The sequence below is a fragment of the Dermacentor silvarum genome, chromosome 7 (assembly GCF_013339745.2).
Source record: "Dermacentor silvarum isolate Dsil-2018 chromosome 7, BIME_Dsil_1.4, whole genome shotgun sequence".
Classification (NCBI taxonomy): Eukaryota; Metazoa; Arthropoda; class Arachnida; order Ixodida; family Ixodidae; genus Dermacentor; species Dermacentor silvarum.
The window spans coordinates 80,600,650-80,626,236 of record NC_051160.1 but is presented as its reverse complement, the minus strand read 5'-3'; the positions used below and the strand labels follow the sequence as shown (position 1 = coordinate 80,626,236).

Below are 25,587 nucleotides of genomic sequence, written 5' to 3'. Positions count from 1 at the left end.
TTCACTACACTTTTACATATTAGATGAAGATACACGCGAACATTAAACATCCTGGTTATTCAACTGTAAATGACGTGACCACTGCCACACTCTTCCATAATCGACCGGCAGCGAGAAAGCCGTTCTCTTAGCGTGTAAGGAACCTCAGTAAGGAAATGGGTGTTCCACTTCTTGAACATTGTCCTATGGCTCCAGCGAAACATTTACCACCGTGGCAGTGGCAACTCACAGATTGTGATACATCGTTTGTAGAGGTCACGAAGCACGCACCAGAGGCACACATTAAAATGCATTTCCTAGACCTTCAATCCAACTACTCGTGCACAGTTTTACACAGACCCTTCTAGGTCACTAGTCGGGGTGTCGTATGCAGCCGTCGGTCCATCCTTCTCGGAATCCGGTGTACTCCACTCGGAAGCAAGTATCTTTACGGCTGAGGCCTGTGCACTATTGACGGCATAAATCACATAAGGAAATCGAAACTTCAAAAAGCAATTATATTTACAGACTCCCTAAGCGTCGTGAAAGCCCTGATATCACTAAGCAAACACAAAAATCCTGTACTCACTCAGCTCTATTCCATTCTATACAGAGCGTGTATATCAAACCAGCATGTCACTAGATGCTGGGTAACGGGCCATAGAGGCATTGAGGGTAATGTGCGAACCGACCAGATGGCCACATCAGCTACATCGCAGGCGACTAATCATACAGTTGCTCTTCCTGCAACAGACTTGAAAGCTTTCTTGCGTAAGAAACTGCGAAACCACTGGCAACGCTTGTGGGATGTGGAAACAAATAATAAGTTTCACTTAATTAGGCCACAGTTAGGTTTCTGGTCCCCTGCAGCGAAAACACGGCGAACTGATGTCCTATTCTGTCGTCTCAGAATAGGACACACATATGGCACCTACAGTTTTTTTCTGACTGGTGATGAACCACCCACCTGAGGTAGATGTGGTGAGAGGCTGACCGTCTTCCACGTCCTTCTGGATTGTCGCAAAGCCGAAACAGAGAGAAGTAAATATTTTCCGCAAGCGTGCCGATATCATGTCCCCCTTCATCCCATTATGTTTCTTGGTGAAGAGCCACTGTTTAACACCAAATCAGTCCTCGGTTTCTTGAATGAAGCTGTTTTACATGTTATTAGCCCAATACATTCGTAGCACAGCCTCTCTCCAGAGGATGCCGCTGTGATAGTAGTTCTCTGCAGCACATACCTCCAGGCCCTTCTGGTTCAAGGCTCTGTTTAGGCAGTAGTGCTTCTTGCCAACTACTGTATCTTAAGTATTTCAAATATCGTAATATTCTTTCTCAATGCATTCTTCATTTTCATAGTACACCTCATTAGTCATTGTCATGATTTGAGTACATGTATATTTTACGCACTTTACAGCGACTATGTTAGGCCCCTTTACAGCCCCGTCACATCTACTTCTTAGAATTCATCACTTCATTGCGATCTAACAAAACACTGGCATGGCGCTCTTTGGCTATAACTGGCCCTTGCGCCACTAAACCACACATACTCATTCATTCAGAACAGTCAAGCATGGCTAATGCGCAGATGGTAACAATAGCCACGCACTATTCACTTCCATTTGTGAGCAGAGCTGACGTGTGCTCTTTGAGCAACGACCAAAACCAACCAGAATCGATAAAATGCGCGTATGTAGTGAGGTGCTGTATGTTTACTTGCAGTAACAATCGGAATGCTCATTCGAAATACAATCCCAGAATCTGTCATGCATTCCTTTATAGCTATAAAGATGTGCTTTATCCACATTGGAGGTATCAAGAAAACCTGAGGTGTGTTGAGCGATTCAGTGCAAGACATAAGAGGCATAGAAATATCGCTTTGACAAATAAGGGCGTGCAAGGTTGCCAGTGACCCACGAGCGCGGAAATATTTTGAAATTACACTCTAAATGCGGTGTCATGAACATAGAGCTAAGTTCTTGAAAATAATTTTGTTGATGACACCTGTCACCAATCTTGAAAAATTGATCTGATCACATCACTGGAAAGGCAAAATCGGAGCAACCATCAGGAAATATTTGATGTTATCAGTGCACGATGATCCTGTTTTCTTCAATAAAATGTGTATAACGTCAAAAACAAGAATGGAAGCAATCTCGCTATCCACTGCGCCAATTGCGGGTGCAGGCTGGTGCTTGATGATACTGAGGTACTGCGCCCTTATCGAGACAGTCGAGCGCGGGAAATTTTGAATAGCTTCACGATGATGCGCATAGGCCCGCTATCCGTCAGCTCCCCTTCACTCGTTATCATCGACAAGGAGTACAAATATCTACTTGACTAATCATTCTATGATTGTTACTTTTACCTTCATACCCAAACGTGACTTGTTTCTAAAGCACTCCCCCTCCCCCCACTCTATTTTCTTTTTTTTTGTCACCCTTTCTGCCTTCCATTTCAAGCTATATATTTGTGCACGCACAATAAAGCAACCGTTGGCAGTTCAGCGTATGTCCTGTGTTCTTCCTTCTGTCCGTGTTTTTAGTGCTGTTTCTTACACCAGGAGTGCATACCAACGAGCTCGCCTTCAGACCCTTTCAAGAATAATAGAAGCTTGCCATTTTACCCGCAGAAGTTCCTGTCTGATCATTTCATTTTTCCGTGCAATAACAGCTTACAAGCAAAATATCTGCTGGAGTGCTACATCTCCCTACGATTTCCCATTTTCTAAATGAATGTGAAAGTTATCGGAAAATTCGAGAAAAAAATTAGCTGTTTGCTATCACATGAGCTACGCGCGTTTATTGTCGTACTCACCACTTTCTGCGCAATTTTTTTCTTGAATTCGTTATATGTTGTAAGCTGGTATTCTTTTGTAGTAATATTTGGCGATGTTTTGCATCTTGTGTACTGACTGCTGCTGCTTAATCCTTACGCTAAAGCTGACGCCATGAATTAACATAAAAACCATGGCAGTCTTTTTCAAAATAATGAATAGCACACACTTACATTTCACCGCCGGACTCCCGCTCGTAGAAGAAGTCGTAGTCATAATGTGGACCCTGTGCTAGATTTGTCCGGTTGAGTTGATATTTCTTATATTTGGCACAATTCATACTGTTGTCCATGTAGACTTGTCTATAGTTAGATGAATATACCCATATATATTTTGTGGTGTTCAGCATCTGAAAAACGGAATTTTTTGAGACATGCATACTTAGGAAAAACATCTAATCCGACTCGTAACAATGAATGTGTGTCCAAGCTGCATTTTGGTGTAGAATTACAGGGGTGTAGGAGTAAATAATTCTAGAATATCAATGTAGCTTAGTAGGTTTAAATTTCTAATGTGACTGCGAATCATACAAAAAAGCAGACAATACGCAAAAGCACGCCAATAATGTTTCAGAAGCAAGGAAATCAATGCAATGTTTCATTGTTCAAGCCTATTGTCGTTCTTGGCACTGCTGGTACGAATAAAAACGAAATAATGGCGTTAGGCTTCTGGTAATGTATTTCAGTACACGTAGTAGCATCGAAGCTACAACTGTAAAAGCCTATCGAGTTTGCGATTATTTTGTTTTAACAGTGGAGCTGTTTAATCCGGCCAGAAGTCTCTGACGCGTAAACAAAAAATGTGGGCCGATCCTGGCGGTCGTGCAGAAAGGGTCCAAGCACAATATGGCACATACCCCTGTGAACTAGCGAAGCTGAGTCTGGATAAGTCTAGCTGACTATGGTTGGGACTACTTAAGCTTAGTCAGTCATTGATAGCCAATTGATAGCCAATCAATAGCTAATTGATAATCGATCAATAATCAATGAATTCCGCAAAATGCTGTGGATGAATTGGTAGTGCGTAGCCTAGCACAAAAGCCAGGCCAAGCTAGGTGCCGATCAGCTCCGCTGTCTCTTTAGCATTGCGCCTCCAGTGAAAGCTATGCTAATTTTTTTTTCATTTCTTGATCGAGTACTTATGCGTGCCATCATTCAGATACTGTAGGTGCTCTGTTCTGTTTACAATCTCGTTATATTGACCTTCATTTATTCACCATATTCGGAGCACTAAAATATTGTTACGCCGTGGTCACTGCCAGTGAAAAGTGAGGGAAGCGAGGAGGGAGAAAGAAGAAGACGACGTTGCTCCTACGATTGACTCCAGCCAGCATAGCCCAAGGAGCTACATCTTTGTGTCTCAATCAGTAAACGCTCCCTTAACCCTCTCCCGAGGCCGTAACAATATTCATGCTTAGACCTCTTACAGGCGTGATCGAATTGGCTTGCAAATGACCATAACAGATAATTCATTATCGAATCTGAAGTGCCCAAAGTCGCAGATACGCTACTTAAGCCCTTTGACGTTGCACTGAAAGCCATACATTCCAAATTGAATTGAATTGAATTGAATTTTATTCCGCAACAAGGGCAGGTGGACACCCACATTACCATTTAAGCGCTTTAATCTTCAAACCTAAGTGACCTTGTCTTGCTTCTTTTTTACCATATTACAGCGGAGCTGTTCTAGGGTAGTTTCCAGTGGATCGCTGCGTGCGTAGACCCAAAACTCCGAAGCCTCGATACAAAGCAAAAACGTATCGCCGGCTTATCGCTTGGCTCGTGCAATGCGCTTAAGGGGTTAAATAACGGGTGTGGAAGTTCACGTCTTAATGGTATGTCAAACGCGGATGCCATCCATTAGAAAATGCCAAATAACGACACGTTGGCGACGCGCAGATGGCGTCGCTTTAACAATAGAGGAGAACGTCTAAGGCGGCGCTCTTATGTAATTTTTTTTTTCTGCGCTGTTTCATTTTAGTATGCTGCTTGGTGGTGTTATGTGTGGATGGGGCAGCTGGCCTGCCGGAAGATGAAATGACAGTGCCACTGTCGGCTAGTGCACCTTTTCGTCAAGTTCTTCGGTATTGATAACTTGGCACAGGAGAGTGGCTTCTACGTAGAATGGTCCGTGTCACTCGTTAATAGACGGCAAAGACAACTGCAGAATATGTTTTCTGTGACGCTCGCAGTACAGTCACCGCATGCTCGAGCCGTTGATCTTAGTTTGATATTGTTAACTACTGTTATCCACCGTAGGCTACCAAAAATGCTATGCAAATCTTCTGGTATTTAGACATTGTTTCATGAGTTTATTCTCACGTCCGTAATCATCTAGGGTAGGTAGCGTGCAGCCACCATTGTGATCCAGTCTTCACGGTTTTCACACTTGCTGACGATGCCGCATGAAGTAGTAATTTTTCATGCTAGGCTGACGACGTATTGGAGATCATCGCAAAAAATTGGTGTGGTTTAGCTTTGGTTAACCCTGGTTGATAGCGGAAGCTTGACTACCCTGGCTAGGCACATTGTCGAGATGTGACCAAGGTGTGGTTTTGCAATTATATACAGACATGTTTGCAATGAATACAGTGTTTATTATTCACTTTTTATGCCTGTGAAAACACTGCGGTGATCACTGAAGTAGTGAGACTTCGTTGCAACTCGCAGCCGGGCCCAACTCTACTCGGGCAACGGCGGCAATGTCTCTTTTCAGGGCTCCGTAGAGGCCTAAATATAGTCCGACGTAGCGTGAACGCGCGCACACCTTATGTCACGTTGGCGAGAATAACAGCGGCTATAGTTCGACCAATGGTTCGACGTACTGGCGCCGCCAACGTAACCGGACGCGCGGCCAATGCGCTCTGACGCGCCCGGCGCCTGATGACGCTCGCCTGCGTGCCCATGTACTATAAACGCGCCTTAATGCTCTCTTGTGGTTTAACCTCTAGCTCTCAAGGTGAAAACTGTTGAGTCGCCGACGGCTGCCCGAGGTAGCGTAATGAAGGATGACCGTGTACTGCTGAGTGGCCTGGCAGAACGTGTTCCTCGATAGGCTTCCACGTTTATTGCACGTAACCCTACCAGATGGCACCGTACTGGTAAGGTAACCGAAAACCTCCTCATCCACTGCAGCATGAAGGGTCTGGCAGCTCTCGGGATATAAAAAGGTGCTAGAAGGTGAAATGCAACGACTGCGCCAAACTTATGTTTCGTGTTTTTCTTGATGTAGATGATGATAATGACCTGGTGAACTAGAATCACTTCGATGTTGCCGTTAGAGTAGTTGGAACTATCAATGGGTGAGCCCTGAAGGAACGTTACTGAGTGGTGTATATAATCGCCCAACTCAGAAATGCGCCTTAACTTGAAGCCACCGACTTGGTAAAATACGCCTCAAGATCACCCTTCAAGGTTTTCACGCTAGTAATGCCTAATGCAGAAAAGTAGAAGAAGCGAAATCACCATAGCATTGAAAATTTTAGTACGTGCACATCTTTTACAGAGTATCTTACAAGGCTAAACTACTATGGTATTTTCTTCGCGGTGACCTCTCCCGCTCCGTTGTCGCCTGCGCTGTTCAGTCTGCGTTGTGTTTCCTTTGGTGGTCAAACCGGAGAAGGATGGTGGGAGGGACGTGCTCTATGTTTTTCACTACCTCTACTAGCTACGTCTCGATAGCGCACTGTGTCTGGCATGACACATCTTCTCGAACTCCCTTCATTTTAACAGAGATGGGGTGTACACGTTCTTGTAACTTTCCCTAGATCTCTTTCGTTTAAAGATCCGCTCGCCATGACGCATCGGTGGTACCCTTCATACGATGCTGGGGAGTTTCGCATTTTCTTCCCTTAATCGTTGTGGAAATGCATCAGCGCATTTGATGAATTGGTTTAATTCATAGGCTCTTGCCGACATTATGCCGGGCGCTCACCACATATGAGTGAACACCCTAAACTACGCATGTGCGGCATGTTAGCAGTACGCGGCGCGGAAGAAGCAGAGCTAGCAACACATCTTTGCTGTAAAAAACCTGGACTCTACGAGTATACACAAGAAAACTGGCAATAATATGCATGCGCAAGTCATACTTGAAAATTTTAACCTTATTTATTTTGGGAAGTCCTTGCTTGAAAAAAAAGTAATCCAAGGCAAGCGTGCAAATAACAAATTGTTTGACCAACTGCCACGTGTAAGCGCGGTCATTGAACTGTTCGTCTTAAGACTGCGCTTGAACCAGGAACTATATTTTTTAAGGCTTGAATATATCCTGCAAATCAAGCATTCGCAATAAATATTATTGCGTATTTCATACAACAGCAAAATTTCCAGATTGCGCCGCCAGTATGCCACTCCTGCAAATATCTAGTTTCTTTAGAGCTGTCTCAAAAAGGCTAATATCCTTGAAATCACGCATACATCCCATATTCACTTCTTTAACTGAACTAGCGCCTGCATTCACAAAGTTAGTGCCAAACCTGACCAAGTATTTCTGGGAAGAAATACTTTAGTGCCTGTTTTTCATAATTTCCATATTCATTTATTGAGCAACATCGGGGCCAAACGACATAGCAAAGGGCAGTGATTACAGTCCAAAACAAAGGAAACAAAAGCAGAAATAAATATACAGTCGATCCCGGATATGTGTAACCCACATATCACGTATTATTGTCTATAACGAAGAGCAGTATACTCCCCTTTTTGTATAAAATACACCAAATATTTTGTGTAACATATTAACTTTATATATTGACTTACCTACACATCAAAGTTTTCTGTCACCCCCTTCAGATTCAACATATCCGGGTTCGACTGTATGCAAAAAACGGCTTCGTTGTCCAATGTCAGCTAATCAATTGAATTATTCTTTGTGAACTACGATTGTGGCAATGTGCGCAGGAAGATGATTCGGCTCTTGATATTTGTGGCAGAAATGACAAAGAAAGCGTTATTTCTGCATGATGAAACTTCCGCCTCGTGGCGATGGACATGACACGACACATAATGATGAGGGACCGATTCCGACTGTTGGTTGCGCATGAAATGATTATGAAACACGTGATGAAGACACAGACCTAGGACTGTACGAGTTTGTAAAGAGTGATAGGTCGAGGTTACATTACATACTGCTTATATTGAACGTTAAAGAGGCACGCTAAAGCAAGCAAAGCTTCCCTGAAGTATTTTTAAAGTTATTTAATGTTATTATGGCTTGGGTCGCAAACTGGATATGGCGTATTGGAGTTCTGAACGGATTAGTGATATGTAAAGCAAGCGTTGTATTTCCAAGGCTTGAAACCTCCTTCGAAGGAATACTTATTTCAAACGTATCGTTTATTTATCTCAGCATTCTTCAATTGTTTTCATATTGTCAAGCCGTCGTTCGTTTTGGGACTCCCCGCTTGAGACGACGAATATCACGGAATGAATGCAAAATAAAATGAATCCTTGCAACGTTCGACTATAATAATTAAGTCCGTTTGCGTTTGCCAGATAATTTTTTTATCCCACTTCCAATGAGGATTCTTGCGCGAGTTCCTGTTGACAGTGCTGAGTACCAAATATGCTTACAGGCTGCCTATACAATTTCGAAATGATTAGGTTTCTTAGCTTCTATATACGAACAATAGTAAGCTAACGAAATAGCATGAAAATTGAAAACATTGCAGTTCTTATTTAAATAGTGCTCCTACATCGCTACGCAGCTGTCATAGATGTGGAGTTTAGAAAAAATGACAGATACTTACATCAAGAAGTTTTGATCCACTACCTGAAATGAATGTAAATGAGAATGACACTGTACACGTAAACTGTTTAATTTCAAACTAAACTGATAGAAATCCAGCAGAAAAGCTGATGGAATCTTTCAAAAACACGGTAATAACAACCACCACCTCGGTGCATTTGGAAGCCCTGTACCCTTTAGTTCCGTGTAAAGAAATGTGATACAAAACCGATGACCAAAATGACCTGATCTTTTCCGCCTTTCAAAACGATACGCACTACACCTCATCTGCTCTTCGCATCTTTTTTGAATAAATGGTATTTAGTCGTTCTTAATGCGTTAGCAATCTTTTCGGTACCCCATGCACTTTTCGGAGGCTATGTATACTTATTTGTAACCGTTTTCCCGCATACCCAGGTCCCTTGGTATTCCGTGCTCGAATTGGTAGCACATAGGGCTGCTCTGCGGAGGGAATAGTGTTCGAAACCCAGCCTCGGACCAGCTTGGGTCACTGAGTATGGGGCAATGTGTACATACGTGCCGCTTTTCCACTCGGTCTGTGCTGACCTCCGCTGAAGCTCTTTGATGCCACATTGAGTGACTGGGTAAGTGCCAGTAGGTGTATGCCGCTCTTCAATCAACATTTTTCACGCCAATCTCAGTAATTATGCCCCATGTCCCACCACGAGTGTGTCGCAGTACAATGACAAAAAATATCCCTTAAATTTGTCGGATGCTGAGCGGAATCGAACCAACGTCAAAGGGGTGCATCAAGGACAGGAACCTGATGCATTAGCAGGCAGGGCCACAAATAGCTATGCATGCGCCGCTCTTCATTGAACATCTCGCCAACTTGGGCCGCTGAGTATGTGCCACTGAAGGTGTGGCAAGCAAGGACACAACACTCAGCGTTCGCAGGCTCCGGCGCGCCTTGCTTCCTGTCTCGGAAATCATGCGTAGACTTCTCACCAGTGCTACTAAATGGTGCCGCGCATGCAGAAGGAAGCGCCAGAGAAGCCCTGGTTGAAGTACGACACGTTTGTCATTGTTCGGACGCACCGGCACGCCATGCAGTTCGGAAGCCACGCGCAGGCTTCGCGGTGGTAGCGCTAGACGGCGCTGGGTATTCTTAGAAAAGCACATTAGGCAAAATATTAACAAGAGCTTGGTGGCGCAACCTACCACCCCGTTTCAAAGGAGACGTTCATAGCTTCCATCTTTCCGTCCATCTGAGCGTGGAAGAGGCGTCCCGCTGCTGTACGCTCCTCATACATAACTGGTTTCGACACTGGCAATACGTTGCGTCGCTATGTTGACTGAATTCCAACCCATCACCATCGACAGTCGTCGTGACATTGGTTCTGTGGCAGTTTTTATAGAATATAGTTTTTAGCCTCGTGGCTAGGCACATTGCCACATACTACGCACACATTACCACATGCTAGAGACCCAAATTGGGCCGATGGTTGGTTTTGTGAACCCTGTTACCTCAGCACAGCAGCCCGATGAGCTATCCATGCGACCATGGGACATACAGTGGCCCAAGTGGGCGGGAAAAGGATTACATACAAACATACGTAGATACAAACGTAGTTATATGGATACATACATAGATACACAGCCTTCGGAAAGTGCGTGAATACTAACTTAAGAATGCTAACGCATTAAAAAATTCACCAGCCCTTCCCCTGTCGAGAAAATGGGGGTAAGCGAAGCTGGTGGCGTGTGTATCTGACCTTCGGCAGGGTAACATAAAGTTCATGACATGTCACAGTAATAAAACATAAACTTTTATTAATTGTATGCATCGAGGGAAGGAAACGCACAACGCAACGGAAGGAAAAGTTGCACGAAATGGAACGAAAAGTACCACGAAAGGGAACAAAAAGTAGTAGGTCAAGTACACACACGACAAGCTTCGCATACCCCCATTTTCTCGACAGGGGAAGGGCGGGTGATTTTCTTCATCTCTCACTCTATCTTTCTCTCTAACTTTCGCTCTCTCTCTCACTTTCTTTCTCTTTCTCCCTGTCGCTCTGTCTTGCTGTCTTTCTTTCTGTCTTTCTTTCTCTCTCTCTCTTTTTTTGTCCCTGGTATGTGCCATTGAGCTTGCACTCTTTCTGCACTATCACCAGGATCGGCTTGCTTTTCAGCGTCTTATTATCTCTGGATGTGACTTCTTCTTTCTACATGTAACAAATTTGCGACGAGGGTGCACCGAACTACAGGAACAGCCATGCCTACCTTCGGTAGCATCGAAGCGTTCCAGGGGGAAGGCGACGCCTGGCCTGCTTACGTGGAGCGCGTCCAAGAGTTGTTCGAAGCCGACGACGTCGTGCCAGCAAAGAAAAGGTCAATATTTTTGAGCTATTGCGTGCCTCGTACCAATTCACTACTTCGCAACCTTGTAAAGCCGGAAACGCCCCAGGATAAAACCCTCGACGAGATACTGGCCGTACTTGGCAGGCACTACGCCCCCACCCCATCCGTCGTAGTCTAACGCTTTCGCTTCAATTCGAGGGTGCGTTCCGAAGGACAAGCAGTCAGCGACTTTTGTGGCTCTCAAGTGTTTGTCTGAACACTGCAATTATGGAACCGAACTCGACAACATGCTGAGAGTCCGAATAGTATGTGGCATAAACGAACGGCCTGGCTCAGCCGGCTGCCTCTTCCTGCAACTGAGGTTCATGACTCTGCGCCTGCCAATGTCTTCATGTTAGAACAAGCATACCTTGATGTCCTGTCAACTGCAGTCGTTAGACGTGCTACGGCAAGAGATCCCATGCTGTCACAAGTGGCTGAGGCTGTCCTGACCGGGAGTCCTATTCCGGAAGGTGGAGACTGGGGCCCTTATACTACGAGGACCAATGAACTTAGTCTGCATGAAGAATACCCCTTGTGGGGAGCCCGTGTCATCCTTCCCATGTTCCTGCAATCCCAAGTACGTAAGCTTTTGCGCGCTGGTCACCCTGAAATTGAGAAATCAAAGATGATTGCTAGGTCCCATGTATGGTGGCCTGGGATCGACAACGACATGACGAACCAGGTGCGAAGCTGCCCTGTTTGCCTAGTGCACAAGAAGTCTGCGCGGAGGATACCAGTTATGCCATGGCCATTTACTGACAGGCCCTGGTCCAGGATCCATATTGATTTTGGAGGTGTATTCATGGGACACTACTTCCTCGTGATAGTGGATGCTTTTTCCAAGTGTGTAGGAGTTCACTCTGTTCCGTCACCATTTGCAGAGGCCACGATCTCTGTGTTCAGGTCCCATGTATTGTGGCCTGGGATCGACAACGACATGACGAACCAGGTGCGAAGCTGCCCCGTTTGCCTAGTGCACAAGAAGTCTGCGCGGAGGATACCAGTTATGCCATGGCCATTTACTGACAGGCCCTGGTCCAGGATCCATATTGATTTCGGAGGTCCATTCATGGGACACTACTTTCTCGTGATGGCGGATGCTTTTTCCAAGTGTGTAGGAGTTCACTCTGTTCCGTCACCATCTGCAGAGGCCACGATCTCTGTGTTCAGGTCTGTTTTTTTCTCAACATGGTCTGCCGGACATCATTGTTTCCGATAATGGACCAGCATTCACCAGCAGCCAGTACGCTGACTTCCTGAACAGGAATAGCATCCGTCGCATGATGGTGCCTCCATATCACCTTGCTTCTAACGGGGCTGCAGAGCGGGTAGTACAGACCATCATAGATAAACTGAAGAAAACCGCACCGGGTGAATTCAGGACACAAGTAGCCAGGGTGCTCTTCCACTACCGCTCAACGCCTCATGAATAAACAGGCCGTGCGCCGTGCGAGTTGTTCATGGGAAGAAGAATCAAGACGCCCTTGAATGTCATGCGCCCAAGTCTTCGATCATCTGTTCAATTGAAGAAGATAAAGCAAGAAGTGCATGCGGACAAGGGTTGCCGCATTGCGCCAATAATGGACCCGGGTGACCCAGTGTTCACCAGGAACTTCCAATCAGGTTCACCATGGGTACCTGCTTCTGTTAGCAGTCCTACGAGTTGCTCCTCAGCGGAGGTTGTATTACAAGATGGAACTGTGCGGCACAGACATGGGGACCACATTCGCCTCAACCTCGTACAGCCGCCACCTCCTACAAACACTGTACCTCTAGATCAGCCAGCTGAGCAACAAACAACAGCGCCTGTAGAGCCTGCAGGAGCTGCTACTGAGTCAGAACAGCCACCAAGTCAGCCCCACAACAGAATTGAGCTGCCAGCAGCAGTCTTCCCATCGAGAGGAAGCCCTGTCGCCCTGAGAAGTGCGCGGACAAGACGCCCTGTGAACCAGTATTCTCCATGACGAGAACTAAAGGGGCAGGAGTGTGACAAGTGATAGTGTTGTGCTGCACTAGCTGTAGCGCCAGCGGCTACTAGCGCCACCTACTGCTGCGAGCAGTTGGCGGAGTGGAGAGCAGGGCTGCGGGTTTGGGGGATGATGCAATAAATCACTTGTATTGGTGTTCGCTGTGAGCTCGGGTCTCGGCCCCTTTCTTCTGTCTGCATGTGGCAGACTTCTGTCTACATGTGACTTTTTCTTCTGTCTACATGTAATAGACACCATCACCACCACCACCACCTAAACTTGTGAGCCTATAAAGCTTCGTTTAAAATGAACTTCCAATAGACCCACATGGCTTCAGGTATAAGGGAATATACAGTGTTTGATGGGTTTACCTGTGATTTAATTATGCTCAGTGGCCCTCACTGCTTTTCGCGCTCCAGAATGGCGTGCTGCCATTGCGACCCTGATGCAAAACCGGGACGTCTTTACGTTCTGAAATGTATGGCACGGATTATTGAGTTGCTGAAACCACTAGACTGTGTTCCTGAGTGGCCAAAATGGGTTGAACCTCTAGCTGTAATAAATTAATTTTAAATAGCAACGTCACGCCTGTGAGGCGGATGCACGTGGTGCACATAATATCATTCATTTAAGACAATGTTTTTTTGCTATTTTACCTCTATAAAGAGTTTCGAAGTGTACGAAGTCGAAGGCTGGCCATAAAGAAGAAAATATACATTCGTGGTCTAACGGTTACACCATCGGGCTGTGTGCCCATGGGCCGAGATTGGAATCCCGCTGGCGGACGGACTTCTTCGTTTTCCTAACAATGAGGTTGAATTCACTCCACGAGAACCAAAGTAGCGGCCGACCGACTCAACCAGCCGGAACCATAGATTGGTAGGCTAATAAAGTTTTGATTTAAAAATATGTAGCAACACGTAATAGTAGGTGGTTCACCTACATATTATGTAGGTGAACGTAATTTGTGTGGAAGCCTATGCAGACCATTACGGTAGATTTCACTTGAGACTCGCGCCGAGTTTGCGACAGCGTAAATTTCAGGTTCAATGAATGATGCCATAAGAAAAACAGTTTTCTTTTCATTCCATTAATGTACCGGAAAGTTTAACATAGCAGAATTAACAGGTGAATCAATTGTAGCTCAAATAAGATCAAATAAAGCACAATACCAGACGCAACTTCATCAAGTATCAACCAATTAGACCACGAAACAGTTATTATAGGATCAAAGCTAATTTTAAATATTTGCTGGATATTTTTAATCATCTCTACATGGAGGAAGGTCATGTAAATGTACTTACTGTTCTGTATGTGCTCCAAAGTAAAGCCTCTGAAACAGGAAGAAAACATTATCTGACGCAATGTGAGAGCATGAATTCTAATGCGACGACTACCGTGCCCTAACTAATCTACGTCAGTTTGCGCCAGATATATTTCTAAATGTGTCAAATTTTGCATGACGGTTGTTTTTCAAAAATGGAAAGATTTGTCCTCATGTCAAAGTACTGACGCGACAGTAATCTATTAGACAACTACAAGAAGTAAGGTTCGCAGTTTTAAGGTGAAAGCCTTAAATCTCGATGTTTCAAGGTCGCTGTGAGGTACAGAAAAAGTGCTCGGGCTCCCCTCGCACTACTGCCACTGCTCGCGCGTTCGTCTTCTTCCAAAGCTGACTCCGACGCCGCTCATCATAAAATAAAGGGCAAGCGGAATGAAGAAATAATGCAACGTCGACGAATTTTGGGCTAAAGTAAATATGAGGCGATGCGTGGAATCTGGAAAGAATAATGGGACCAGCTCTAACATTTCCTAGTGTTCCCATACTACACCTCACGCTCAGTGGCGGAGGGCGTTGAGGGAAAAGGCAACAGCCGCGGTGGGGAGGAGGAGGCAAATGATACCAGCAGCGCAGTAGGGGCTTTGGGGGCAAGCACGGTGGCGGCGCTGGGGAGGAGCGGGGGAAATGCCAGCGGCGGCTCCCGTAGAACTTTCTGGAAACAGCGGCAGCACGTTCGCAGTGCGCTCGCACGCCTTGTATACGTCGCCGGGTGGGCTCAGAGCTTAATTCCACATCGTTATGGGTCCAACTAGGCTTTTGGCTTCACATTCTATGAAAGTTCGAAGCATGCCCTGTATTTTTTTCTCACATGTATCAATTGGAGTAGACATTCGCTTACTAATTAAAATAAGAAGCAGTGGGTCACCCGAGCATAGGCAAACATAAACAGATGTCACTCGATGACTGCGAACACTCGCTGTTGCAATGGTGGCGTGGTCAAGAGCGCGAACAAAGGGGAGGAAGACTTGACGTCGCTGTCACTTCTGCTCGTGAGCATTTGGACCAGGCTCGACAGCAGCAAACAGCCCAATGTAATTCTAGTTGCTCCGACGTTCAGTACGAGCGTGGTAATCTAGTACTGCGCCACACACACCACGCGTATATGCCGTACACACCACGTTCAAGGCATCTTTCGCGCCCACCGATCCGTCCACGGCCGTCGTGCCGCCCGAATCCACCATCGCAGTTCCCACCAGTGGCGCGACGCATGGTAACTTCTGATTGCCACCAATCACCCGGTTGTCTGGGCGTACCGCTTGCCCTGGGAGCTCCAGCCCCGTCCGCTCCATACTGACCAGCCTGAAATGACTGCTGAGCCGTTCAGGCGACTCCTCCTGGACGAGCTGCACCCATCGCCTTCAAAGACATCACGACCTATTGCAAGGACTGGCACCACCAATACCCAACTCCTGCAAAGATGCCGGGCAAGGCTGATGAACGATCTTGTTCCGACTTTGCACTAACACTTTATTGTGCCCGACAACCCTAAAACATTTCGATTCTTCCTTCACTATCAAGTGCCATTAATGTAGGGAGGTGGCTGACACCTACCACATGATTTGGGCTTGCCAGCGCAAATCAGCTCTTCCCCCCAACCCTAACCAACCCGAGAGTAGTGGGAGGCGGCCCTGCGTGGGTGCGGTCAATCGGACGTTCAGGCCCAAAAAGCCTTGGTTCGAAGGGCTAAGCTGGAGGCTGGCACCAATGGGGTACCGGAATAGGGACTCCACCCATTGCAAAGCTCCCTAAGGGCTCCACCTCTCTTTTTGTTTTCAATAAAGGCTTTCAAGCAAGCAAACACCCATCGGAGCCCGCTTCAACCTACACTCCAGACGAAGCCCGTCTCCTGTGTACACTTTGTGGTGTGCGCGAAATCTTCCTGCCGCGCACATCAGGCGACCATTTTGCACCGTTCGCGGCTGGCCTTCGCTACCATCAACCAGGCACGTCATTCGGCATTCCAGTCCCCCGCCACCATGGAGGCCGTCGTGTCTCTCCTGCGCTGGCTGCACGCTCACTGTCAGCGGGACGAGGCCGTGGCTGTCCAGCCGCCAAAACGACGCGAGGCACCATCGTCGTCAATACCTCACGAGGTCGTCCTGGACATAAAAGACACGGAGGATTAGTCCCTCTCCTTACGGCGAGGGGGAGGGGCACTGTGGGGCGCTACCATCAACAATGGTCATCACCAACATAATGCCCTCTCTGGGCCATGCGCAGGAATGAATGACGATGCTGCAATGACGACGATGACATTTCCACATTTGGAGGACAATCGGATGACGAGGAGTGTATGACGACAATGGCGTAAGGATGACTGAATCATGAAGCCTGTAAGATGACGATGACCTGACGACGATCGAGTGACGACGACTGGATGACATTGATTACTCAAGAATTACAACAACGAAGCGACCACGATGGCACCACCCACACGAGCACATACCCCATGGCGCAAGCTATTAGAAAACTTGGCCAACTGGTTCAATGCCGAAAGCGTGACGAACACGGCATAACGTAACTCAGATTACAATATTGTAATGATGACAATGGAATGACCACGACGCCATCACGACGATGATATGGTAACGAATGCGTGACAACTGTAAAATGATGACATAGTGACGACGGTGACATGACAGCGGCATGAAGACAGTCGGATCTCGGCGAGTGTATGATTACAACATCGTGATGATGACTGTGCCACGAAGGCTGTACGACAATGATGACGTGAGGACGATCGCATGATGGGACTTCGATGACGAAGCTTCAGTGACGACGATTGAACGACCATGACCGCATGATGACAACCATACGACAACTTATACATCATGGTGGTTGTCTGACGACGACGCAATGGCGACGATTGCATTGCTAACGACGGCTGCGTAATCGTGATTGAATGATGACCGTCTATATACAATAAAATACCTAGTGGCCCGATGTAGTAGACAACATGGTCCACTGGGTTGGCGTAGAACGCATGATGACGACGGCATGACGAGAGTACATTGACTTAGCTGGAATGACGACAATGAAACGACACTGAAGGCAACGCGACCACCAGGACACACCTAGTGGCCCAATGTATTAGGCAACTTGGGTCACTGGGCCGGCGTTGGAAGCTGGAAAGATCGTCGCGCGTGAGCTCTCGCGCTATCGAGTAGCGGGGAGTGACAAGAAGGGGCGAGCGGCGCAGTGTCCCCGCGTTAGCTCGCTCGGTCGTTCGAAGCAGGGGGGCGAGGGAAAGGGAATATGCTCTCAGGCAAGCGAGTTCTGGGCAGGGGACGGAGGGAGGAGGAAGAGAGACTTTCGCTTCGGGCGCATCGCAGACGAAGCGGCGAACGAGAATACTTGTATGTATCTAGCAATAAATATTATAACTGCGAATGTTACGCCTCTTGCGGCCAGCAATGCATGACATATAGCAGCAGAATTGAATGACCAATACCATGTTGAGTTAATCGGTATCTCTCGTGCGAAAACCGAAATAACGCAAAACAACCTTCACAGAGCATTCCGACTTTTTGAAAGGGACACAGCGTTATCCAATCTTGTGCTGTGTAAGCTGAAGTACGCACAAATAACTAGTGCAGAAACGACAAAGCACAACTTTTCGATGAAATTTTAAATGACTATCATCAATAAAACAAAAAACGCCGAGACGAATTATTTGTCAGTACCACTGCACCTGTATAATACGACGAATCAAAATGAAAATAACAAACAACGAATAGCTTCAATTTCGAAATGTGTTGTCTTAGACAGCAAAGGAAAACCACAGCCTAAATTGACTACAAATTTTAAGTATTCAACGATAGCACTTAAAGTTAGCCTCGCATTTCTAGTAAGCATAAAATGCTGATATTGTTGAATGTTTCCCATTATATAAAAAATAGATTATTGGCGAACCTTTTCACAAGAACAAACGCACATACTTACCTACATTGCATTGTACACAGCGTCTTCGAATTGAAAGAGTTCTCTTTCATGAATTCCCCTACATTACCGCAAATTATGTACTTTTCGCAGGTACCACTGCTTATGTTGTAAAAGTATTGAATTTTCTCGTACGTCCCACGCCATTTCATGCATGGATCTTTTCTTGGCTTCGCACAGACAGCAGCGTCTTCGTCTGAAGCAATGAGAAATTATTATTTAGACAACATGCCAGAAGTAGAGTTTGCACATACTCTGTAGTAGTGGCCAACAATTATGCACCAAATGCGAGTTGCAATTTAGCTGTGCGCTGGCCTGTTCAGTCAAACTAAATCTTGGTATAAGTATTCTCACGAAACAAAATGAGGCACGTGGTAGAAAGCGAGAGAGTACAAAGGCCTGCACGAAGCGTTTGCCCTCTCAGTACGAAAACTCACAGATTCCCTTACACAAGGAGTGCGCAAATAGCAATTTTCTGAAAAGCGAGTAGTGTACGTAGATCGCAGCTCGTCAGTTATAACACTGCATTGACGGTCTAATCTCTGCGAAATTGAGTTCGCTCACTTGAAGGAATCATTTGACACTGCTCATGATTTTTGTTTGAGCAGCTGTTGTAACCTGCGATTGATAGCGAAGAGCACCGAGCACGCGATAAGAAGTGAGGTCAAAGTCAGCATACGCGTATGACTTGAAATAAAATGACTCAAGCCGCATGCCATGCAATTCTCTGTGCCGAATTGTGTTTTTCTTTTTTTAGACATTATGTCTTCCTTTATTGCGATTAGCCTTCTCCGTGAACTTCATCCAGCTTGCGGTATGGCTCTCTGCCTGTCCGTCCACCCGCGTGCAACCTCTTTCACGCCAGCTTTGGCCTTGGGTAGTCCATGGTCTATTGGTAGAGCGTAGAGCTGCTTTACTGAGGAAACCAAGTTCAGAACTAAACGTTGGACGAAGTTTACTCACTAGGTATGTGCCGCTGGGTATGTTACGGTCGCCCATGACAAAAAGTAATCTAACATTTCTGCGGTGCTACGCGGAATCGAACTTGCGCACAAGCTAACACTTGGGTGGCCTCACTCGGTAAGAGGGAACCACGAACTCACTCAAGGTCATGAAACCTTGGTCGAGTGTTCATGGGCTGAGACTTATGGAGAAATAATTTATGCCCCCTCACACACTGAGACCCGCAAACTCACACACACTCGACTGAGATTCATAAGTATTCTAAGGATTGATACGATATGAGGAGATGTTGACGCACAAATAAGGCACCGGCTACTCCTTAGCTCTTAAATGGGTCTTACCTACAACATACAGGGTTTAAATAGCCTTCTCATATAAGCAACGTTCATTACTTCTGAGAACACCCCTAGATTACGGTGAAGATATCTGCTTGACTAAGAGTTAAAAAGAGCACATGGCTTGGGCCGACCGTAGAGGAAGGCGCACGCATCAATCTAATTCAGTTTCTGCTTTATTTCCAGGTGATGCAACTGATGTGTACCGGTCTTCAGGCGGTTAGGAATGATCCTGAGTGCCACGAATGGCACTGAAAGGCTAGTGAAATAAATGGAGCTCATCAAATACTTAGTGCGACGGTGTGCTACGATTATACGATGCTGACGTCTATGTAACTAGAGTGCAGGGAAGCAGAAGGGCAGGGGACGTATTCTCGGACGATCACGTTTGGCGATACTATCGCCTTCGCGTGACGTAGTGCTCAACCGGCCAATCAGCTCTTTAGATTTGGCTCAGCCGGCCAATCGAATTGCGTCTGATGGCCAGGGCGATAGTATCGCCGAGAGTGATCATCCCTGAATACGTCCCCAGTCTTCGAACAGGACAGCGAGGGTACGCATGTGCAGCATGTAAAACAAATGTGAAAGAAGCTCGTGGCACTGCTAGTTGTAGCTTCCAACTGCTGTGCTTGAGGACGCCTTGTGAAGCGGCTTCGATTCTGCCTTGCAATAGATCAATAATGTATATATACATATTGCGAGCGCATTTTGGGCATATCGTAGTCGTCATCTGTACAAACGGCTCATCATGTTGTGTGAGCACTATTTGTGAATATGATGATTTTTAGGGTTTATTGGCGCAAGGGCCAGATGTGGCCAAAGAGCGCCAAGTATTTGTGAATATCGTCGTCGTCATCTGTACATACGACTTATCATCGTCTTTTGTCTCGTGCGGTGCTTCGTCTCTGCCTCGAATGGCTGCTTGCAAATAAAGGCATCGCATCGGTCGACATCTCACAAGTGGTCGAGTTTGCTTCTATTCCCACGTCCTCTTACTTTCCCGATTCCCCTGGAGCTCCGGTCTAGTCATCATTTGCTCTCGCCTAACACGGTGATCGCAGAAACCAACCCATCCACTAGTTCTTCTACAACCTCTGCTCAGCCACCTACCAACTACCTGGACGGTGTACACCAAACACCGCGATCCTCCCGTCTTTACCGGCCTCCACAGCGACGACTTGAAAGGTTGGCTCGATCACTACAACAGAGACAGCGACGTCAACCATTGGGACGACACGCACAAATCGCGGTATGTCGCTTTCTCCCTAACAGAAGTTGCGAAGACGTGGTTTTTTAACCACGAAAGTGGCTTTTTGGACTGGCCATCATTCACCCAGCAATTTCGACAGATATTCGGCATGTCGTGTGGACGCTCCTAAATCGCGAACAGAGGCTGGCAACGCGCATACAAGAACAGGGCGAGTCCTATACATCCTACATTGAGGACGTCCTCACTCTCTGCCGCCGCGCACAGAGTGACATGGCGGAAGCTGACCGCATTCGCCCCATACTGAAGCGCATCAACACAGTCGCCTTTAATGCTCTCGTCATGCAGAGCCCAAACTGCGTTGGTGATATTATCACAGCATGCCAACGTCTAGACACGCTCCAGTCTATTCGCCTGCCACGCGCCTCTGGCGACCCTCATCTCAACGGTGATGCTCGGTTGCGAGCCCTGATGCGCACTCTTATCAGGAAGGAACTTCGCGGACATCTTTCCGGACCTGCGACGCTTGCGAGCGTTCGCCCCGCTTCTTCTGGACTGTATGACATCATCAAGGCCGAACTAGCGTCGATGACAAACGCCCAATCGGACACGTCTACTGGACCATTTCATCCACCACCTTATGCCGAAATTGCCTCCCGGCTTCCTATGACCATTCAGTCTCCACCTGCCGAAGCTTATCGCGACCCCCTAGCTTCGCTGGCAGCGAATACTCCTGCACAGCCGTACTACTCTCCGTGGCGGTCGTCGCGCCCGGCTTGTTTCTACTGCGGTATTCGCGGCCACATTTCTCGCTACTGCCGTCGGCGTCAGCAGGATGAAAGGCGGGGCTATGCGACATTTGAGCGAGACAGCGCACCTAGGTTTGACTCCTACGTTCCCGGGTGTCACCCAGGTGAAATGCGAGGCTACGCCACGTTTGAGCGATTAGATTCCTACGTTCCTGGACCGTACACAAGCTATTCTGGTCGCTCTCCTTCACCTTCCCAGGACATGGCTCGCGCATCCTTCTCGCCACGGCGTCGCTCTCTTTCACCTAAACGCCGTTCCTCATCGCCCTTGCGTGCTGCTTCCCATGTTGTGGACACCCGTTCGGAAAACTAGAGGCTACAGTTTTTGGAGGAGAAACTGCATGTGTCGGCCTGTCCCAATTCCTCCTGCTCGCCCCGCCAATTTGCTCTCGGTTTGTGTGGAAGGTGTTTCTGTCGACGCCCTTGTAGATACAGGAGCTGCTATTTCTGTTATCACATCGTGAACTGTGCTTCCGTCTGCGAAAAGTGCAAACGTTGTATGTTGGTCCGGTCCTAAGTGGTGCCAATGACGTTCCCGTGTTTCCTACCAGGCAGTGCATAGCTCGCGTTCTGATAGACGGTATTCGTCATCACGTGCAACTTGCCGTGCTTTCGACGTGCGCTCATCAGATGATATTAGGATGGGAATTGCTGTCCGCTGATTTTGCACTAATTTCGTGCAGCGAACCAAGGATTCACATCAGCGACACCGAGACTTATCCAGTTTTCGATTCCCCGTGTCCCAACCTCATTGCAGCAGCGGATTTTATTATCCTACTAGACGAAGAACGTATTCTTACCGTTGAGTCAACAGCCATTGTTGACGGAGACGCATTGGTTGTACCTTCTAAGCACTGCATTTCACGAGGACTCGCCATCGCTTCTTGCTTGCTCCGGTTCTCGAATGACTGTGCCAGCGTCAGAGCCTTTAATACGACTCCTGAGCCACTACTACTGCCGAAAGGGTCTACTGTCGCCAAGCTCGCCGACGCTGCGCAGGTATGTGTCGCCAGTGTTTCTCCTGCCACGTCTTCCGCGCATTGTACGCCCGAAGACGGCCACACTAGTGTTATTAAGGCCACCTTGAGTGCATATCTCAATCCGGCCCAGACCAATGCACTCCTCAAAATTTTATTGAAACATGAAGCTTGTTTTGACGTTTCTTCGCGAGGCCTGGGTCAGACCACTGTAACTACTCATGGAATTAAAACAGACGCGGCTCTCGCTTTATTCGCCATCGCCCGTACCGTGTGTCACCTTCGGAACGAAATGTTATGGAGGAACAAGTGAGCGACATGCTGACACGCAGCATTGTAAGGCCTTCAGCAATACCTTGGTCTTCTCCTTTTGTGCTTGTTAAAAAAGGATAGTTCTGTGCGCTTTTGCATCGATTATATGGCGCTAAACAACATTACAAGTAAGGATATTTATCCAATGCCTTGTATCGACGATGCTTTCGATACCTTACAAGGTGCCGAGTATTACTCGAGCCTCGACTTGCGCTCCGGATATTGTCAGATTCCAATGCATGAGCCGGATAAAGAAAAGACTGCGTTTGCTACACCTGATGGCCTTTTCGAGTTTTACGTGATGCCTTTTGGACTTTGCAATACAGCAGCAACGTTTGAACGTATGATAGATACAGTACTCCGTGGCTTAAAATGGAAGACATTGTCATTGTTACTTGGACGACATTGTCATCTTTTCGTCGAGCTTCTCCCCGCACCTACAACGTCTAGACCAAGTTCTCGCGTGTCTAGCAAAGGCTGGTCTCCAACTCAATACTAAGAAGTGTCGCTTTGTAAGCCGAAGCATTAAAGTATTGGGCCACGTCGTCAGTAAGCATGGCATCCAGCCTGATCCCGATAACATCGCTGCAGTGGTACAATTTCTGCCACCAACCACACTTAAAGAACTCCGCAGCTTTCTAGGACTACCGTCCTACTTCCGCCGCTTTGTCCGTGACTTCGCCGCCATCGCCGCTCCTCTACACAAACTTATGTCTTCAAGCCCGTCCTTTGTGTGGTCAGACGACTGTGAAGCCGCCTTCAAGACTCTCAGACGATTTCTCAAGTCAGAGCCCGTGCTCCGTCATTTCGATGCAACCGCCCCTATTATTCTACACACTGATGCCAGTGGGCATGGAATTGGCGCTGTCCTGCTGCAGCCGCATCAGAAGTCAGAAGAGCAAGTCGTGGCTTATGGAAGTCTCCTGCTGAGCGCAACTACACGATTACAGAACAGGAATGTCTCGCCATCGTGTGGTCAATATGAAAATTTCGACCCTATCTCTACGGCCGCCATTTCACAGTCGTGACCGACTATCATGCTCTCTGTTTGTTGTCGTTTCTGAAAAACTTCTCTGGACGCCTCGGCCCTTGGGTCCTGCGCTTGCAGGACTATGACTTCACTGTCACGTATAGGTCCGGCAAACAGCATCAAGATGCCGACGGTTTGTCGCACTGCCCGCTGTCCCAAAACGCCCATGCTTCACCTTCGGTCTGCACGTGACCATCTAGCCACACGTATCAGCACACGCCCAGTAGCTCGGGACAGTCGGTTGCCTCAGTTGACTTTCTTCCGTCTACTGACCTCGTCTCACTCCAACTTACTGACCCGTACTGCCGTACGCTGATCGACCGACTTACTGGCTTGGCACGACCCCCCAACAGTCGCTTAAGACGACAACTTTCACGTTTTAAGCTTCAAGGTGGAGCGTTATTTCGGTCAATATACCATCCTTCCGGTAACCGATGGGTACCAGTCATACCTCGCTCACTTCGACTCCAAGTATTAGAAGCACTTCCCGAGGACGTGACGGCTGGCCACTTGGGCTTTCATAAGACCTACGACCGCATCAAAACGCGTTGTTTCTGGCTGGGCCTTACCTCCTCTGTCGCCAAATACGTTGGCTCCGGCGCGTCATGTTACACAGAAAACGCTCGACATCCCTTCCAGCCGCTCCTCTGCAGCCTCTACCATGCGCGTCCACCCCCTTCGAAATTGCGGGCATATACTTGTACGGACCCCTCCCACTCTCGACCGCTGGTCACCACTGGATCGTTACCGCAGTGGATCATCTAACGCGGTACGCTGAGACAGCTGCTCTTCGCTCTGGTACTGCCTCCGAAGTCGCCGAGTTTTTTGTGCACGGTATCATTTTGCGCCGCGACGCACCTCATGTGCTCCTGAGTAACCGTGGTAAGACGTTCCTATCGCATGTCCTTCGTGAAGTCCTCCAGGCCTGTGACACCACCCATAAGACCGCATCAGTATACCATCCGCAAACAAATGGTCTTACAGAGCGTTTTCATCGAACTTTGTCCGACATGATGTCAATGTATGTTCGACCGGATCACACCAACTGGGACAGCATCCTACATTTCGTGACGTTTGCGTATAATACTGCCGTCCAACGTACAACCAATTACAGTCCCTTTTTCCTTGTGTACGGTCGTGCGCCGTCTTTCGTCTTGGGCAGTACACTCCTTTCAGCACCGGCTGCTCCATCCGCGTCTCTTCCTGAAGAATTTGCTGCTCCATTCGCCCGATTCCGTGAAATTGCCCACGCCAACACCGCTACCATTCAGGACAAAAGGAAAATTCGCTACGATGCGACGCGTAGTGTTGCTTCGTTCCGCCGAGGCGACGAAGTTCTATTGTGGACACCTGTTCGCGCACCGGGGCTCTGTGAAAAATTTCTACAGAGATATTCGCCCCTACACCGTTTTGCAAAGAACTTCGGCCGTTAACTACCGCATCACTCCTGTCAGCTCAGCTACTTACGTCCGCCGCCGCACTACGGAAATTGTTCATGTATTTCGCATGGAACCCTACATTCGCCGTACCTACCCTTTCTAGCTTGCGATCTTGCTGACCGCTTTCTTGAAGGGGGGGGGGGGGGGTGCAGTTAGTGCGAGCGCATTTTGGGCATATCGTCGTCATCATCTGTACAAACGACTCATCATCTTGTATGAGCGCTATACGTGCATATCGTCATCGTCATCTGTAAATACGACTCATCATCATCTTTTGTCTCGTGCGGTGCTTCGTCTCTGCCTCGGGTGGCTGCTCGGAAATAAAGGCATCGCATCGGTCTACGTCTCACAATATGTGTAAGTT

At 47.4% G+C, this 25,587-nt stretch overlaps 1 protein-coding gene across 1 annotated transcript in view; it reads right to left on the bottom strand.

Annotated features, from left to right (window-relative positions):
- The window catches only part of LOC119459602 (actinia tenebrosa protease inhibitors-like), a 160,736-nt gene that overhangs the window by 97,642 nt on the left and 37,507 nt on the right, over positions 1–25,587 (bottom strand). Inside the window, exons 3-4 of the mRNA XM_049670916.1 lie at positions 18,155–18,347; positions 14,175–14,203 (exon numbers count right to left, since the gene is read on the bottom strand). Of these exons, the coding sequence (XP_049526873.1) occupies positions 14,175–14,203; positions 18,155–18,347 (222 nt within the window). The remainder of the gene's footprint in view (positions 1–14,174; positions 14,204–18,154; positions 18,348–25,587) is intronic.